The sequence below is a fragment of the Python bivittatus genome, unplaced genomic scaffold (genome assembly GCF_059951505.1).
Source record: "Python bivittatus isolate LINGU-HERP-01145 unplaced genomic scaffold, Pbiv_v1 ctg000530_np1212, whole genome shotgun sequence".
Lineage (NCBI taxonomy): Eukaryota > Metazoa > Chordata > Lepidosauria > Squamata > Pythonidae > Python > Python bivittatus.
The window spans coordinates 11,568,604-11,585,212 of NW_028277085.1; the positions used below are offsets into that span (position 1 = coordinate 11,568,604).

A 16,609-nucleotide genomic window follows, 5' to 3' on the forward strand; every position below is an offset into this window, starting at 1 on the left:
CTTTCTTCACTGCAATGTAGCTACGCTGATATTTTGGAAGAAGAATATTCTCTCACCGTCCCATTTAATCTCCTCCAGTTCACAGGCTTTTCTTATAATTTTATCTTTTACATTTGAATTTTCAGATCTGACCAAAATGTCTCTAGAGTTCTGTGTATTCCCAGGAGAGTAAACCTGGTGAGCACGTTCAATACCTTTATCCAAAAAGTTCAAATCAGAGCTCAGGTCATTAATTTTAGAGAGGAGATAAATAGTCAGATTGCTTGTTCCAGTTTTCTCTGACACTCCTTTGATCCTTCAATTATTTCTCCTGCTACGATCCTGTAAATCTGTCAACTCAATCGTTATTTTGGAAATACTCTTTTGAGTCTTGCCTATCTCCAAAGTATTGTTTGTATCCATATCATAAGCCATATCATAAGCTTTGCTGGCAACCTGAGCTATATCTGCTATTTGCCGTGACATTTCCTTAAATTGTTTATTCATTTGCTCAGACATACCTGCCAAGTCTTTAGCTACTCCCACAGCATGTTTGTCCCATTCTGTCTTAAGTTCTTTTTTAAGTTGTTTCATTAATTGTCCGGTTACCTTCATATCAGATGTCTGTCCTTGCCTGTCGTCCTCCATTGCTGCTTCTTCCTTGCTGGGAAGGGGTGCCTCCTCAATCTCCTTTCAAATAAGCTTTGATCCCCTTTCCTTCGTGCAAAGTCTCCTCCCTTAACATCCTGCTTAATTTATCTTACTATTTGATAAGATATTTAATAAGGTAAACTGGCTATATTAAAGAAAATAGCTGGATCGGGGGAAGAGCTGAGAACACAGCACAACATCCTCATCAGTGGCTAGCCATACCCCCCGTTTGTATATATTTATTGGTGGGCAAAGGAGAGAAGACTTTCAATGAGAAAGGAGTTTGGGGGCAAGGAAAGCTGCTTATTCCATTAAATCCCAAAGAAATCCATCAGGACGGAACTCCCCAACCCTTTGGTGCTATTTTCAGATGGGAAACATGAGTAGGCAGGGAGGCTTATTAGCAATAAGACTTTCTGCCACCTTAAATTCAAGAAGTTCCCCAAGAGAAATTCCGAAGAAATTCTCAAGCAACTTGAGGATAGAGTTGAAAGATGGAAGCTCTTTTTGCGAGGGAGGCCAACTGCTGGGAGCCTGGAGGCAGATTTTGATACAGAGGTCGAGCCTTGGAGACAGGTGTGAGAATCTGGAAAGTTCTCCTTGCGGCAAGGCAAGGAGCTTGGCCTATGTCAAATTTCCCCAGTGTGTTTTCAGTTTATCAGATGTCTTGCGGGCACCATGGAACTGCATCAGATATGGAGAGCCATGACAGGCTGTTCAGTCGGACAGTTCTTTAGCTTTCCCCCCCCTCTAAAGTTTGTTTAGTACTTCTGCAGACTTCAGGATCCCTCTGAGTCATTTCTCGAACTCCCTTGTGTGTGGACGGTGCTGCTTTCATTACAGCCAGATCCATGTTTGGAGCCCAAGTTCACCAGGAGCACATAGAATGATTTGGTCCTAATTTTATAGGAGATGCTCCTGGTTTTTTTAAAATTCTGATTCTTACATCCCTCCTCTGCCCTTTTATTCCAGCCTTCTTCTTTTGCCTCTTTTTATGCTCATGATATTTTCATTTTCTCCTTTCTCCCTCCCCCCAATTCACCCACTCCAGGCTGTGCAGATGCATTGGGCATGCAAACAGGAGCTATTGTGGATGGCCAGCTTACAGCATCTTCTGTGTACTATGGCTTCCTGGGTCTGCAACGCTGGGGCCCCGAACTTGCCCGTCTCCACAACACAGGAATTGTGAATGCCTGGACATCCAGCAACTATGACCAAAACCCTTGGATTCAGGTATTGGTGCAAGATGAAGCATCAGTTCCAGAAGGCAAGAAGGGGACTGGAAGATGTATGGCCATTATCACTGTATGGATGGGCCTCAGAGATGGATGGTGGCTGATGGCCATGTCATAACTCAATGGGTTCTTCACCCAACCTGCAGCCACTCTGGGACATGCAACAATTAGCAGAGGGGTAGTTGGAGGCTCTAGATGTTGTTAGGCTGCAGTGCCTGTATCCTCTTAGTTGGACAAGCCTGCTAAGGCTGAGGGAATTAAAGAGCATCTGGAGAACTACACATGCTTGCCAAGACTAAACTTTTTTTAATGCTTCTGTTGATACCATGGGAGCTTTTTTAAAAACATAAACACAGTGGAAGGACTTGCTGGTGGCGATGCTGTGTAAATTTCTCTCCTTGGTAAGCCTTCTTCCAATCCTGTCTCTTATTTATAGGGATTAGGCAGGAAGCAAAGCCCTAACTGTAGCATTTTTAAAGGAAAGCTGGAGTTGAAGTCCATGGTCAGATAGAGCTTGGAATGGAAATGTTTACAGAGTTTTTCATTTTCTGGTGATAGCTCTGAGTTTTGAGAAGGAAGAGGTTTTCAGTCAAGGTTGGTCACTCAAAAGGGCCTCTCAATAAGTGTGATGGCTTATTTCTAGATGACTTTGCTTCACTTTTAAAAACAAACAGATCCGTGTCCTGAGGAGATTATAACCTAACCTTTTCTAATGAAAATTATTGTGCTGAACTAATTAACAAAAGCAAAGTACACATACACAGAACAGACTTAATGAATAATGTCACTTCAATACAATCTAACTTTTGATACATGATTGGTTTTGCTGTTTTCATTTTAGGTACCAGCCAACTTGGTTCATTATGCCTCTTTTAAGGTCCTTTCCCCCCCCTTTTTTTATCCCATGTAGCTTAATCTGTTGAACCAAATGAGGATCTCTGGGGTTGTTACTCAAGGAGCAAGCCGTGCGGGCCGAGCAGAGTATGTCCGTGCCTACAAAGTTGCCTACAGTATAGATGGACGAGAATTTGAATTCTATAAGGATGAGAATCAAAATCAGGAAAAGGTAGGTGATAGAGCGGCTGAGATGGCTGAAAGAAGGAAAGAAACACCAAGGGGTTGGAAATTATTTGAAACAAGGCTTATTATATGTAAAAAAAATTGGAATGGTCAGATTTGCTTTATTTACTTCGTAATGTTATCCTTACAAGAAAATAAGGTTGGACAATAAAAGCATATCCATTATCAGATGCCACACAGTGGAGATCATTGACTTCCTTTAACATTTGCACTGGATCAGAACATTCCTTCCACTTTCAGTCTCATGTTGGTTGCTCAATTCAGATTCTTCTGTCAGTGAAGTGGAAGCTTGAAGGCTTCTTACGTGAAGAGGGATCTCTCCCCCTCCCCTCTTCCCCCTCCCCCCTCCCCCCCACACTCTCACACACACATGCATGCACTTAAAAACTTCCCATCAGGGAAATGTATGTGTTACATGTGTAAAGTAGTATGATTTACATTTTTTAAAAAAGGAGGGGCATTGACAATTTATCCCAGCAGTTATGCAAATTATTGTAAGATGTATTAAAAAATCTTCATATATTATGAGATGTTTAAACGGAGACAACATTTTCCGTGATTTTTTAAAAGCCCTGGGAGTCTTTTTTTTTTTTGGGGGGTGCCTTCAAGTCAGTTTTTGACTCCTGGAGACTGCCTAGGCAAGTCCCTGCAGTTTTCTCGGCAAGATTTCAGAAGGGGTTTGCCATTGCCTCCTTCCTAGGGCTGAGCCAGAGGGACTGGCTCAAGGTCACCCAGCTGGCTTCGTGCCTAAGGCGGAACAAGAACTCACAGTCTCCCACTTTCTAGCCCAGTGCCTTAACCACTACACCAAACTGGCTCTCATGTAGAACATCTTCATATGTTATTAGATGTTATAAAGATAAATGGGGACAACATTTTCCATGATTCTGTTTAAAAGCCTGAGGGGTCTGAGGTGGGAGTGGGGAATGGTTTAGTGTCTGCATTACTAGAATTCCATTCCTGTAGACAGGATTTTTAGCACTTTGCCCTTCCCTATACTTAATGCTAATTATATTTAATTTTCACCTTGCTCTGATCAATTGGTAGCGCTCTGGCTATAGCTTGAGGGTATTTGAAGAGCTTCAGCTGGTGTTAAATATTTGGAAATCCAGCAGTTTTTCCAGCTTCTTTCTGCAAGCACTGACTAGCAAGATAATCAGAAACACATTTCTCTTCAAGCATAGTTGACCATTCTCCAGCTCCTCTTGAGCTTTCTCTCTCTCTCTCTCTCTCTCCTTCCTTCCTTCCCTCCCATTTAAGCTCCTCTCATCTTGTGGGAAGAATGGCACAAAGCACATTTGAGTTGAGTTAGTTCCAGCATTAACCTGAGGCACATGGGGTCTAGCCTCAAACAGCTAGATGCCAAATTGCCCTCGTTGTCAAATGGTTAAGACAATGTGAGTTATTCTTGAAGTCACTGCATTGATGAGCAATCAGCATTGGTGAAGCAGTTTGTAAAGGCTGTCGTCTGAATTTTTCCAGCATCATCACATGGTTGCTCAGGGCTAAGCTTTATTAAATTAACCAAGGTTAATTGATCTAGTTAAATTAAGCAGGGTGTTATACCCTTGCTATCCTATTCTATATTACAAACAAGAGTCTTCTTTTCGAGCTGAATGCTAAATACTGCCCCAGAAAATCCCAAAAGCTGCAACTAAACCCAGTTTGCTTAGCTGGCATACAATTTGGCTTGCTCTTCACCAGAATTTCAGAAAATATCAACAAAAGGAAGGATGGGATGAGAAGCATCTGTCTATTAATGGACTGAATTTTATATAAAATGGTATATTATCTATACTATTTAATGTGGAACCTAACAAATGAATATTGACTTGCCTTGATTACCAGTTACAAGCTTTTGCTTATATTCTTTAGTTCATATAATATAGCTATTATTTTTAATTATATTACCAATAACATATAATGGTATCATTGTTGAGATGTATTATCCTGCCCATTTAGCTTAGCTTAGTACAATGCAATCTTTGTTGTGCTCAGTGATCCATACACAATAAGATATAAAAGGATATGAGAACAAATAAATATAGAACAATCAGGGATACGGTATTTGACGTGTCTTAACTGCTGCTGCAGGAAATTTGCCCATAGTGTTGTCATTAGAATCAGAAAGTAAACATGTTGTATACCAAAGAGCTGTCTGTCCAGAATTTTGTTGCAAGATAGGTGAAATGAGTGAGTTCCTTAGAGCCCCATAAAAGTTATAGTACAACAGTATATGAATTGTGGTTTTGATTTCTCTTGAACTGCATGGACAAGTTTGTTTAAATAAAGCGGGGGGGTATTGAGTATCCTGCAAGAGAGCGGATAGCAAGATGCTATACCATGCCCAAAAGAAGTCCTTCAACCTAGGGAAAGTGAGAGATGTTAGATATTTGGTCAGTATACAGGTCCCCTTGGAATCCAGGTTCTGCCATTCTATGGAATCCATCTGGCCTCCAGTTGGTGCTCATATCCTTTATCCTCTGAAGGAATAGGTGTCTGGCCTTATTGCAATCCAAAGGAAGAAGGTACTCAGCTGAAAGACCATGGGAAGCTAGTTTGGATTCTATAAGACCACTCCAACTTGATTTAAAGTTTCTCTGTCAATACAAGGGGTAAAAGACCGGTTGGGAAAAATGAAGGTTTTAACCAGTAGCTAGTCATCAGGCTCCGAGCCAATATCTCAATTTTTGGGCATCTCTATCTCAAGTCTGAGAATAATATTGGATACACATCTTGGGGTGGCCAAAATTGCTCTGAAGAACTTTGATCGCAGCCCTTCCATTGTGTTTTTTATGCTGTAGATGCCCGTTTCTGCTCTATATACAATCTGAGCTAATGTTTTAGCTTTGAAAAGCTTGAGGGAAGGAGAAACTGGCTCCCTCCATTGGTGAAAAAAAGTAGCTTGATCATGGCAGGTGATCATGGTGCTGCCTGAAAAATGTAATTATGATGTGCTTTCCGTGAATCCTTGTTATGAAAAACCACTCCTAGATATTTCAAGATACGGACTTGCTCAATCTTGTTAACCTCTATGATCCAGGTTCTTGATTTAGTTCTTTTTCCAACACCCCCATATTTTTTGATATATTATGATTAACTGTAAGGTGGTTTTGCTTGCTGCAGAGGATAATAGCTGTCATTGCTTTTTTGAGTCCAGCTGGGATCTGGGAATTAGTTATTTAGTGTGCATCTGTGTAAGTCAACCATGTTCCTCTTGCATGTACTCTTGAAAGCTGACTTAAAAATGGAACTGGCTCAAGACAAATTATCTTTGTATCCAAAAAGTGATTTGCAAAAGTCCCATAATCTAGCTATTATGCTATTATTGCACAAGTATATATGGCAAACCAATGTCTCCTGATTAAGACCAGGGCTGTGTAGCATTGGAAAGTGATTCCTATTCCTACTCTTAGGTTACTCTTCATTTTACATTTTCCCTCCTGCAGGTTTTCTCAGGCAATGCAGACAAATATAGTCCTGTGACCAATATGTTTAATCCTCCAGTTACCGCCCAGTATTTTCGTATCTACCCTGTGATCTGTTACCGAGCCTGCACTGCGCGGTTTGAACTGATTGGCTGTGAAATGAATGGTAAATGCTTTTCGTGGGTCTAATGATGTTGGATGGAGGCACACATTCTTGCATGGATAATTGGGCAACTGGGCACTGGTGTCTTCATTTAGGCTTCTTTGTGCACGAGGTCCTTTTTCTTAAATGGGGGGTCAGCAAAGGAAAGCCAAAGGGCTAACAGAAGGCTGTGGAAACACCTGGAGAGGTTCTGTGGAATTGAAACCTTCCTGGTGGGTGACCTCTGCTTTCGAATATTAGGTCTATTGTTCTGACACCTACAGCATGTGGGGCAATTGCCAGCTTGGTGTATTAAAAAAATTAAAACCGTGGTTGGCCAGTTTAAATTCTCCCTCTAGAAAGGCAGATTTTTTGCAAGCTGTATAAATGATGTCAATGAGCAATCAGCCTTTTTGCATAACTTGGGGCTCTGGTCCAAAATATAGGGAAGCTAAGCAAAGGCTAGAATGATGGAATGGACGGCCTTGACTTCTGACTCTTTTTAATTAGGTGGTGACATGCTGATGCAAATAGGGGATGCTAATGGACCACCACAGTCTTTTCTTTAGGTGGCAAGTCTTCTATATTTGCCATGGCTCATCGTTTGAAATGGGTACCTTCAGCTGGAGAATGGGACTTGCCAGGATGGCTGAGTAAAATTAGGCTTCTGTTAACTTGCCTTATGGTCCTGGGAGTCTTCCTTGCTAGCTGTGAGGTCTCCATATTCCAGCTTATGGGTCCTTGGTCTCTTTCTCATTGACTGTTTCCAGATGGACAGCTCCTAAGCATTATCGATAAGACACCATGAAGTTGTCCCAATCCCATCTCTTTGTCTTTCTATCTTTATCTAGGTAGAAAATAGAGATGTGTAGAAGACTTCATTTCGAACTATTTTGAGTGCAAAACTTGGTGATACATCCTGTGTCAAGGCCATTCCCAAATGCCTGAGACAGGCTATTTTGCACTTGAAATAGTTACACACTCAGAATGGCTTGAATTGAAACATTTTGCATGCCTTTAGTAGAAAGGGAAAAAAAAAATGAAATTAGCAGGAAAATACAGAAGGATGACAAATGGAAGACAATACCATCTGGGCTACAAATGGCAGATTCTTGTAAATCTGTCAAATTTGATTGGTTGCACTTGATTTCATTTAAGTTTGCTCTGAAATGCGCACATCTTTTGATGCACATTTCTCCAAATGTATGCACTTTTGTCTGCAGTTAATACTATTTTTGCAATTACCTTGCATTTCTATATATTCAGAGAAATAGGTCTTTTGTACAGCCTTTTTCCCAGTGCACATCTTTTTAAAATGATGAGCTGTGTTGCCACATTCAGAGGAGTGCCCCTGTCAACGCTAACTAATCTTGTAGTTTGGAGATGTGTTTGAAAATGCAAAAATTAAATACCCCTTCCAACGTAAGTGACAGTTGATGCAAAATTAGGTAAATCCTCATCAATCTGGACCCCTGTTAAATTCTGGCAGGACTGTTGCTCCATAAATTATAAATGCTAATTGGGAAGCATCCTTTGTCTGCATCAGTAATCACAATGACAGCTTCTGGTGGTGGCTGCTGCCTGGATTTCTGCTGTTGCTTTAACGAATGTTCTTCCTCTTGGGGGACTTTTGGGGCATCTCCTTAAAGGCACCATCTTTGGGAGAGTCTTATTCCTTCTGAACTCTTGCCTTTCACCGTGTCTATAAATCATTGTGTTACAGTGTATTTCAACATGGCAGGTTGCTCGGATCCACTGGGCATGAAGTCCCATCTCATCTCTGACCAGCAGATCACAGCCTCCAGTGTGTACAAGACCTGGGGCATGGATGCGATGGCTTGGCACCCCTACTATGCTCGCCTGGATAAGAGTGGGAAAACCAATGCCTGGGCAGCCCTCACCAACAAGCAAGGCGAGTGGCTTCAGGTATGTCCTTGCCAGATGCAGAAGAAGAAGGGGACAGAAGCTGGTGTGAGAAGAAACTGTTTCAACTGGAATCTGTGGGGTGGGGTGATAAAGGTGGTCCTTGTAATCATCCAGCATCCTTACATCATTTATAGTAGAAAGAAGAACTTAGTAAGTAAGACTTTATTACAGTCGTAGATCAGCATATCCACATGAGCAAGACAAGATTTTTTTAAAAAAAATAGCGTACCCAACTTTGGCTGATCTTGAAAAAGCTAAGCAGAGTTGACCATGGTTAGTATGTGGATGAGAGGCCACCAGGGATGTAGGTTGGATTGGGAACTTTAAAACATTCCTGGAGGAAGGAAGAGGCAAACTGCTTCCATTCTGTATTGTTGCCAGGAAAATAGCATGGATGTGTCCATGTGATCACCTGGCAGAAAACTGAATTCCAGGAAGACTTTGCCTTTCACTCATGCTATCCTGGTTAAAAGTTACGACTTTTGCCTCTGCATAACTTTCGGGAAGGTAATATGGGTGGTGAGGGGGAAGAGGGGGCTAGTTGCCTGAACCCTGAAGAAACTTTATGTAATTTTTGATGTACAGAGACTGAATAGTATTTTAAAAATAGCAAGTTTATCCTTCCACTTAGAAAAATAGCTTACTGGAAATCAGAATGGTTTACTTTGTCAGTTCAGGATTTGATATATTTTTCAGTATGTGTCCTGGCTCCTGCTCCTGCTAAGAAAACAATTTTTCTCTCCTCCTCAAAAAATTCACCAGTGTGATTCCCTATTTATGAATAGCTTGTGTCTCATCCTATCTGTTGGGAGTACTGTTGCTTTTTAAAAAAATAAATGAATTTGTTGGATACCTACCCTATGTGCAGATGCAAATAAGCAAATCTAATGGCTCAAGGTGAGAATGTTTGCAAATGTTGTAGTGAGAAAAGGACTTTAAAGATATGCCAATTTGCTTGAATTTGTGTACTTTTCCTGACCATCAGTATTTAATTTGAGTCTTAAAATAACAGTTTGATCTTGGGGTCAGGATGAACGATGCCTTTCACATTTGGCAGTTTCTTGATAGATTTAAAATACCTTCCCCATCCTTCCGACCCCACTCTTGATCCAAACTGATTCTATTTATTCCTAGAATCAATGAATAAAAGCTGGTTATTCCCAGCAGGGTTCCAATTATTATTTTGAAGTTTTTCAGGGCCTCTCTTCATTTCAAAGAATCCTGAGTTTGCAAAGCTTAAAACCTTAGAATGAAAGGAAAGAGAGATGGGAGAGAAGCGAAAAGATGGCAAGCTCAGTTTGCATCAGGTTTTTTGTCAGTTTTTAACCCGCAATATTGCTCCTTGTCCAAAAGGCCCCTTGGATACAGGTTAGGTTGTAAAAGGTTCCCCGCTGAGAATAGCTTGCTTGAAGCTCAGTAGCTCTTGCTCCCTTATACTCTTCTAATGCTCCCATCCCACTTTTGTATCTCTTTTATACATCATCATCCTCTTAATAATAAAATAAAATAAAATTATATTTGTATACTGCCCAACAAACAATGACTCTAGGCAGTTTTACTTTCTATGTCTCATATATTCCTAGTTAGTTTTTTACTTTTTACACTTTGTATGGCTTTTATATAGACCTCCTTTAAATTCTCATTTTTTATGTCTTTTATACCTTCTATGGCATATCTATATCTATATTTGTCTATCTATCATATATGTATATATACACACAAACATGAGTCATAGACTTTATATGCATATAAAACTCTGTGTACAGTATGTGTGTATGTCTGTATATAAAACTATATATACAGTATAGAGTGTATATATATATACACATGCACACTTTATACAGCTCTTATATACAACTTTTTACTTATTATATCTTATGTTTCTTCATGATGACTGTACCTCATCCTCTGATGCTGATCTATAGCTGTAAGAAAGATTGATGTGATTCAATCAGTAGCTTTTACTTCTACCAGTGGAGCTCTTGTGCTTGCCTTTGCAGATTGATCTTCAGAGACAGAAAAAAGTGACTGGGGTTATTACGCAGGGAGCACGAGATTTTGGGCACATTCAGTATGTAGCAGCCTACAAAGTGGCCTACAGCGATGATGGGAAATCGTGGACTCTCTACAAGGACAGCAGGACAAACATCACCAAGGTAGAATTGAGCAAAATCTTTTTATAGGGTTGGGGGTCAGTGCAGGGTCTGAAAACCATTGGCATTCTGTACAAGTGATCACTGGTGAGTTGTAACTTTTCAGAATGTGGGGTAACGTTACGCAGTTGCAGACTATCTCTTGCTTAGCGTAACTTCCTCCAGCTTTACCTCGGTTTTATTAATTTAAAAGGTTTGTAGTCCACCTCAAATGATTTTCAACAGAGGTTACAGTAGTGCCAGGTTTTAACGTTCATTCATTCAACTGTTCAACCATTCAACTTTTCTTTCTTTCTTTCTTTCTTTCTTTCTTTCTTTCTTTCTTTCTTTCTTTCTTTCTTTCTTTCTTTCTTTCTTTCTTTCTCTTTCTTTCTTTCTTTCTTTCTTTCTTTCTTTTTCTTCCTTTCTCTTTCTTTCTTTCTTTCTTTCTTTCTTTCTTTCTTTCTTCCTTTCTCTCTCTTTCTTTCTTTCTTTCTTTCTTTCTTTCTTTCTTTCTTTCTTTCTTTCTTTCTTTCTTTCTTTCTTCCTTTCTCTTTCTTTCTTTCTTTCTTTCTTTCTTTCTTTCTTTCTTTCTTTCTTTCTTTCTTTCTTCCTTTCTCTTTCTTTCTTTCTTTCTTTCTTTCTTTCTTCCTTTCTCTCTCTCTCTCTCTCTCTCTTTCTTTCTTTCTTTCTTTCTTTCTTTCTTTCTTTCTTTCTTTCTTTCTTTCTTTCTTTCTTTCTTTCCTTCCTTCCTTCCTTCCTTCCTTCCTTCCTTCCTTCCTTCCTTCCTTCCTTCCTTCCTTCCTTCCTTCCTCTCTCTCTCTCTCTCCTTCCTTCCTTCCTTCCTTCCTTCCTTCCTTCCTTCCTTCCTTCCTTCCTTCCTTCCTTCCTATTCATTCATTCATTCATTCATTCATTCATTCATTCATTCATTCATTCAATACAGGCTCATGGCAGTTTACAAAACAATTGACAAAAACTTCTATTAGAGTTATAATGTCCTGAGTAAATATAAACAAATGAAAACAACTGATACCTAATCAAAGCTATAATAATACAAGGATATTGTTAATCCATTAATAGTCCAACTCTCCCCAACAGCACATTCCTACATGTGATGGAGTTCTTGTTAGGAGTTAGACTGTTCAGCCTTATCATTAATGCTGTGCTGAAATGTGTCCTCTAGTTTCTCCAAAATTTTATTCCCCTGTGAAAGGGTGCAGATCATCAGAGAGAAAATTGAACAGTACAGTTTTTCACAGCATGTGAATGAAAGTCTTGCACCTCAGCATTGTGCTAAGGGAACACAAGACTTGATTCTACCTGTGAGAATTTGTAATGGTAGGTGGGAATGGCCTTGGGAGACAGGAGGAAGAGCCGCAGCCAAGGGGATGGTCAGATAAAGAGGCAGCTTAGCCCATAGCTGCGTAGTGGGCAGAGCAAGAGGCTCAGGAGGGACCCTCCCTAGTTTCTTGGACTGTGAAGGTGAGAGGGGAGAGATGAACTTTCAGACTTGCAAAATTCTGTTAATGTAACCTTGCAATAAAGTTAATGCTAGTACTTCTGGGTGTGCTTCCCGTCTGGACTACCTTGCTAGGTCAACAGAATTGCACTGTAGACCATATGCAGTCACAAGCCCACAATCCACTCGAACATTTCTTTCACTCACTCAAAAACACACAAACTACAAGAAGAAACAAATGTAGCAGCAAATTTTGCAACAGCACCTCTTCTTTTATTTCTATACAAGTGTTTTATGCTACGGCAGTCAAGACAAATCTAAGCCACTTGCAAGAGCAATAAACTAAAGCCAGTTTGGTCTAATGGTGAAGGCACAAGGCTAGAAACCAGGAGATGGTGAGTTATAGTCCCGCCTTAGGCATCAAAGGCGGCTGGGTGCCTCTCAGCCAGTGCCAGGGTTGTTGTTGTGGGGAAAATCTCACAACACAGGGACAGACTTAACCATAGTTTCAAGTGGGAATCCAAAAATGCAAGGGAATTCTTGGAAGCTTGGTATTCAGACAAGGCAGCCATCAACAGCCACATAGAGATAAACAACATCTACACACTATTCAAAAGAGACCAAACAAAGGAAGACAAAAGACCAGAACATCTCCTGACCAGCAATCATCACCCAGATAAGCAGAGATTAACACCAAGGTTACCACCAGACATGCAAGCAGTAAACAATACCTTAATCAAGGAACTACCAGAGGAAAAAAAAAAACAAAACCCACACCCCCGCCAACACTGGCAGGGCATGCCACAATATATAAATAGAGAGCAAACCCCATCCCATTCTAGCACTGAAGATGTTACCTAGCCGGGTAATGAAATGTTTGCAAGAAAACAACCAAGCTCAGAGAACCCCCAGGACTCCCTAAGTTCAGAATAACCGAACCATCAACAGTGTCCACCCATGTTCCAAGTAGTAACATCATCAACCTCTCAATCCCCAAATGTCTGCTTATGACAGCCAAGTTTTCAGCAACTTTCAAAATAATAATGATGGTGATCTTATTTCTTGAGCGGGGGAGTGTCATTCTACAGGGAGGGAGCTCCAGCAGGGAACACTCACTTCTGAGTTTCCTCCTCCTTTCTTTTTTTAATGTATGTTTATTAAGAATTTTACATAGAGTAAATGACAAAACTAAAAAGAGAGAGAGAGAGACAAGAAAGAAAGTTATGAAATATCATGACTTCCGACCTTCTTTTCAACAGATAATCACAATCTTATTATCCTTCCTCCCTCTTAGATATTTTACCGAGTCTCCTTTTTCCAATCCTTAGTTTCTTCCTCCCTCTCTCTTTTTCTTCACATCTTGTCTGATGAAGAGTTTTTATGACTTTTCAATTATTGCATAATATGTATTTTGGAATTTTTCTTCTGCCCAAATTTGGCTAGCTTATAAATTTTCCTTGTGAAAAAATAAAATAAATGACAAAATGTAATTCTCCATGGATCTGTTCTTCCCTTTAGCATCAGAGTGCCAATGTCTTTATTGTCACACCAGGTGGCAGCACTTAATCTCAAAAAAGCTAAGCAGGGTCCGATCTGCTTAGTATTAGGAAAGTAGACTAACAGGAAATCCAAGGGCTGTAAACTAGATGGGCAAGTTTAAAAGACATCCTGGAAGAAGCCAATAACAAACTACCTCTACAGTGTTCCCAAGAAAGCAACACAGCCATCTGGATTTAAGTGTAATTTGAAAGAGACTTGACTTTTATTAACACTTCCCTTTTTACTGGTGTAGGCTGCTCAGTTGACTGTGGCCTGCCTAGCAGACCACCTTGTTTCTGAAGATGCCAGCCACAGTTGCTGGTGAAACATCAGCCAATCTGTTGTCTAGCCCACGGTCACTAAACCCTGAAGCCCAAAACTGCCCAACTTCCCTTTTTATTCTTTCAAAATCCAACGCAACATTGGAACTCATCTGTGTCAAGCAGGTCAGCCTAACACTCCAAAACCTGAAGAGAATGGGATCAACTTTGGGTGGCAGGCTAGAGAATCCAGCAAAAGAAAGATGGAATTTGAAAATGGACAAGATTTGACCTCGTAGATTTCTAGAAGCCCTGATTGGCAGACCTTTGCTAACTCCTTAAAAATTACCCCACTTCTTTTCTCCTCCTTCCCCTTCCCACGCAGGTATTCCAAGGCAACCATGACAACTACTCACACAAGAAGAACACGTTTGACGTGCCATTCTACGCGCGCTTTGTCCGCATCTTACCTGAGGCTTGGCACAACCGCATCACGTTGCGGGTAGAACTTCTGGGTTGTGAGGAGTAGACGGTGGACGAAAGGAGGGATGGTGTCACGAATCAGACTGCTCCACCACTCCCCACACCTGCTCTTTCCCCTTTTTCCAGAGATCCCACAGGGCTTACGGTTCCAGCATCCTCTCCTCCATATTTTATTTTTGCACCATTGGTAAGAATGCCTCATCTTTCACAGGCTGGGCGTTGCCAAACTTTTAGAAGTGATACCAGAAGCTCGTGAAAGAAGGGACCTCAGTATGTCTCACCTGATCCTTTTCTTCTGCCCTTGCTTTCCCAAATTACGTGGCTGGCTTTTGAGGGGATGGCTGCCCACTCTGTATGATTATGGTGTGGCCCCCTTAGTTTCCCGTGGGTTCCTAGCACTGCACTTTAAGAACCTCTTTCTGTGGCAGGGCTCTCTGTTTTTAAAGTCCTGCCAAGTTTTGGGTTCTCCTGGAGCGTGACCGTACACTGTAGATTTAAGTGGCTTTAGGCACACTCAGAACTATAATTTGGGGAAAGTTTGAGCTCCCTAGCTGAGAACCTCACCTTCTCTAGAAATTACAGTTCCCAGGATTCTCTTGTTCGACAGCCGATGTGCATTTTATAGGTCTGAACAAAGGAAGAGGTAGTTTTGCCATCTCTGTCAGCTTTGCAAATTAAATAGAGCTGCCCAGTTTTGTATAATTTGTATTCCGCTTCTAGAGTCGCTGAGGGGAAAGAAGTCATCTTTCATCTTTGCTAACCCTTCTCCTACCTGAGAAACGTACAGCTCCCCTCTCTCAGCTCCAGCCAATTCCCACCTGCATTTATATTCAGCTTTGCAACCATGAGGGCTAGAGACTTTATTTCTTCTTCTTCTTCTTTTTTTTTTTTAGCAGTGGGAGTGAAATTTTTCACTTGCATGGATTCTGCCAAGTTGTCTTCTTTACACTCCCTCCCCCGTCTTCTGAAGCCACTCAATGCCTTCCTCTCCCCAAGCACATACACGTTTTGCTGACCGAAGGAATCGAAGTGTTTTTCTTCCTCCCCTCCACCCGTGCCACAGCTACCATCAAGGATTCTGCACTGTCATGTCAACTCCGTGCTTGGCAGAGGCACTAAGAAGAAACAGAATTTTCTGGAGGGGAAGAAAAACATTGAAAAACGCAAATAAATGTGGAACAACGTTCTTTTGGAAGGGCTGCAGTGGGGGGGGGGGGAAGGGTTGGGACACATGTCTTTCTGTAAGACAAAGCTACTCAGTGGCTTTGGGGGGGGTGGGGATGGGCAGGGGGCCCAGTGTGAATTCTGGAAGTAATTAACTCAGAGCAAAGGCATCCAAAGTTGTAAGAAATGCTGATGGTGGCTGTGGCTTCCCGATGGGATGCAGTGTTAAAGAAGAACGGGCAATATTAAAACAAGAACTCTGTTTTCTGATGTCTCTTTCAGTGTATGGAACCCCAGAAAGAACTGGCAGATGGGAGGGCGAGGGAGTCGGGGTGGTACCAATGCCAAGGCGTCTTTCCAGCTGCTTGCTTTGGGGGGGACTCGGTGAGAGTCTTTGAAAGTTGTGTCCAGGGGGGTATCTCTGGAAGTCCAGGCTAAGTGATGGGCAGCTCCAGCCCCCTTTGGTGTCCCTTGGTGTCCTCTCAGGCTAGGCCTGAAGAAAACCGACAGCCCGGTTTCTGCCCATATCAAGGCAAGAAGCAGATGGAAGTGGTTACTTCCCCAATTTGGTACATCCAAGTTTTAAAAGCCCAGTGTCATTGAAAGTAGTAGTAATAGTAATATCATCTCCCTCAAACTTTCCCCAGATTCAGCCCTGCCCATATGTGTGATGTGGCCTTACTTGCTTGATGGCTTTTGACCTTTCCAAAAATGTGATGTGTGTCCCTTGGTCATCAGAAGGTTGCCTGCCATTGGTATGAGTGGATGTCAGGGGGCCTTAAAGTAAGGATTCTCCTGAAGCTTGCCATTGGAAAACACAGAGCTGAAATGTGGGGTTCAACTCCTGGAATTCTTGACAATGGTTGTGCTGCCTGGGGAATTCTGGGAATTGATATTCACACATCTGGAGGACAACCAGATGCATCATGACCTCATAGATGCAATAAAAGAGTTCAGGTTCATATTCTGCTTTGCCTTGCATGTCTTTTTGAACCTTGATTATGGACATTAAAAAAGCTTATTAAAAAAAGTGTGTGTTAGGCAGCCCCCAAAGTCCTACCAAAATTTGCTGCTAAATTGTAATGTTTAATGAATCAAAAGGGAAGCAAACACCTGGGCATATTCATA

At 41.3% G+C, this 16,609-nt stretch overlaps 1 protein-coding gene across 2 annotated transcripts in view; it reads left to right on the plus strand.

Annotated features, from left to right (window-relative positions):
• Positions 1 to 15,743, plus strand: part of MFGE8 (milk fat globule EGF and factor V/VIII domain containing) — a 31,885-nt gene extending 16,142 nt beyond the window's left edge. The window contains exons 5-10 of one of the 2 annotated variants that reach the window (XM_007433187.3): positions 1,682 to 1,863; positions 2,776 to 2,931; positions 6,395 to 6,539; positions 8,239 to 8,441; positions 10,442 to 10,597; positions 14,220 to 15,743. In XM_007433187.3, coding sequence (XP_007433249.2) covers positions 1,682 to 1,863; positions 2,776 to 2,931; positions 6,395 to 6,539; positions 8,239 to 8,441; positions 10,442 to 10,597; positions 14,220 to 14,363 — 986 coding nt within the window. In that variant the 3' untranslated portion in view covers positions 14,364 to 15,743. The remainder of the gene's footprint in view (positions 1 to 1,681; positions 1,864 to 2,775; positions 2,932 to 6,394; positions 6,540 to 8,238; positions 8,442 to 10,441; positions 10,598 to 14,219) is intronic. The other variant, XM_007433188.3, reaches the window with a different exon arrangement.
• Positions 15,744 to 16,609: the final 866 nt, after the last annotated feature.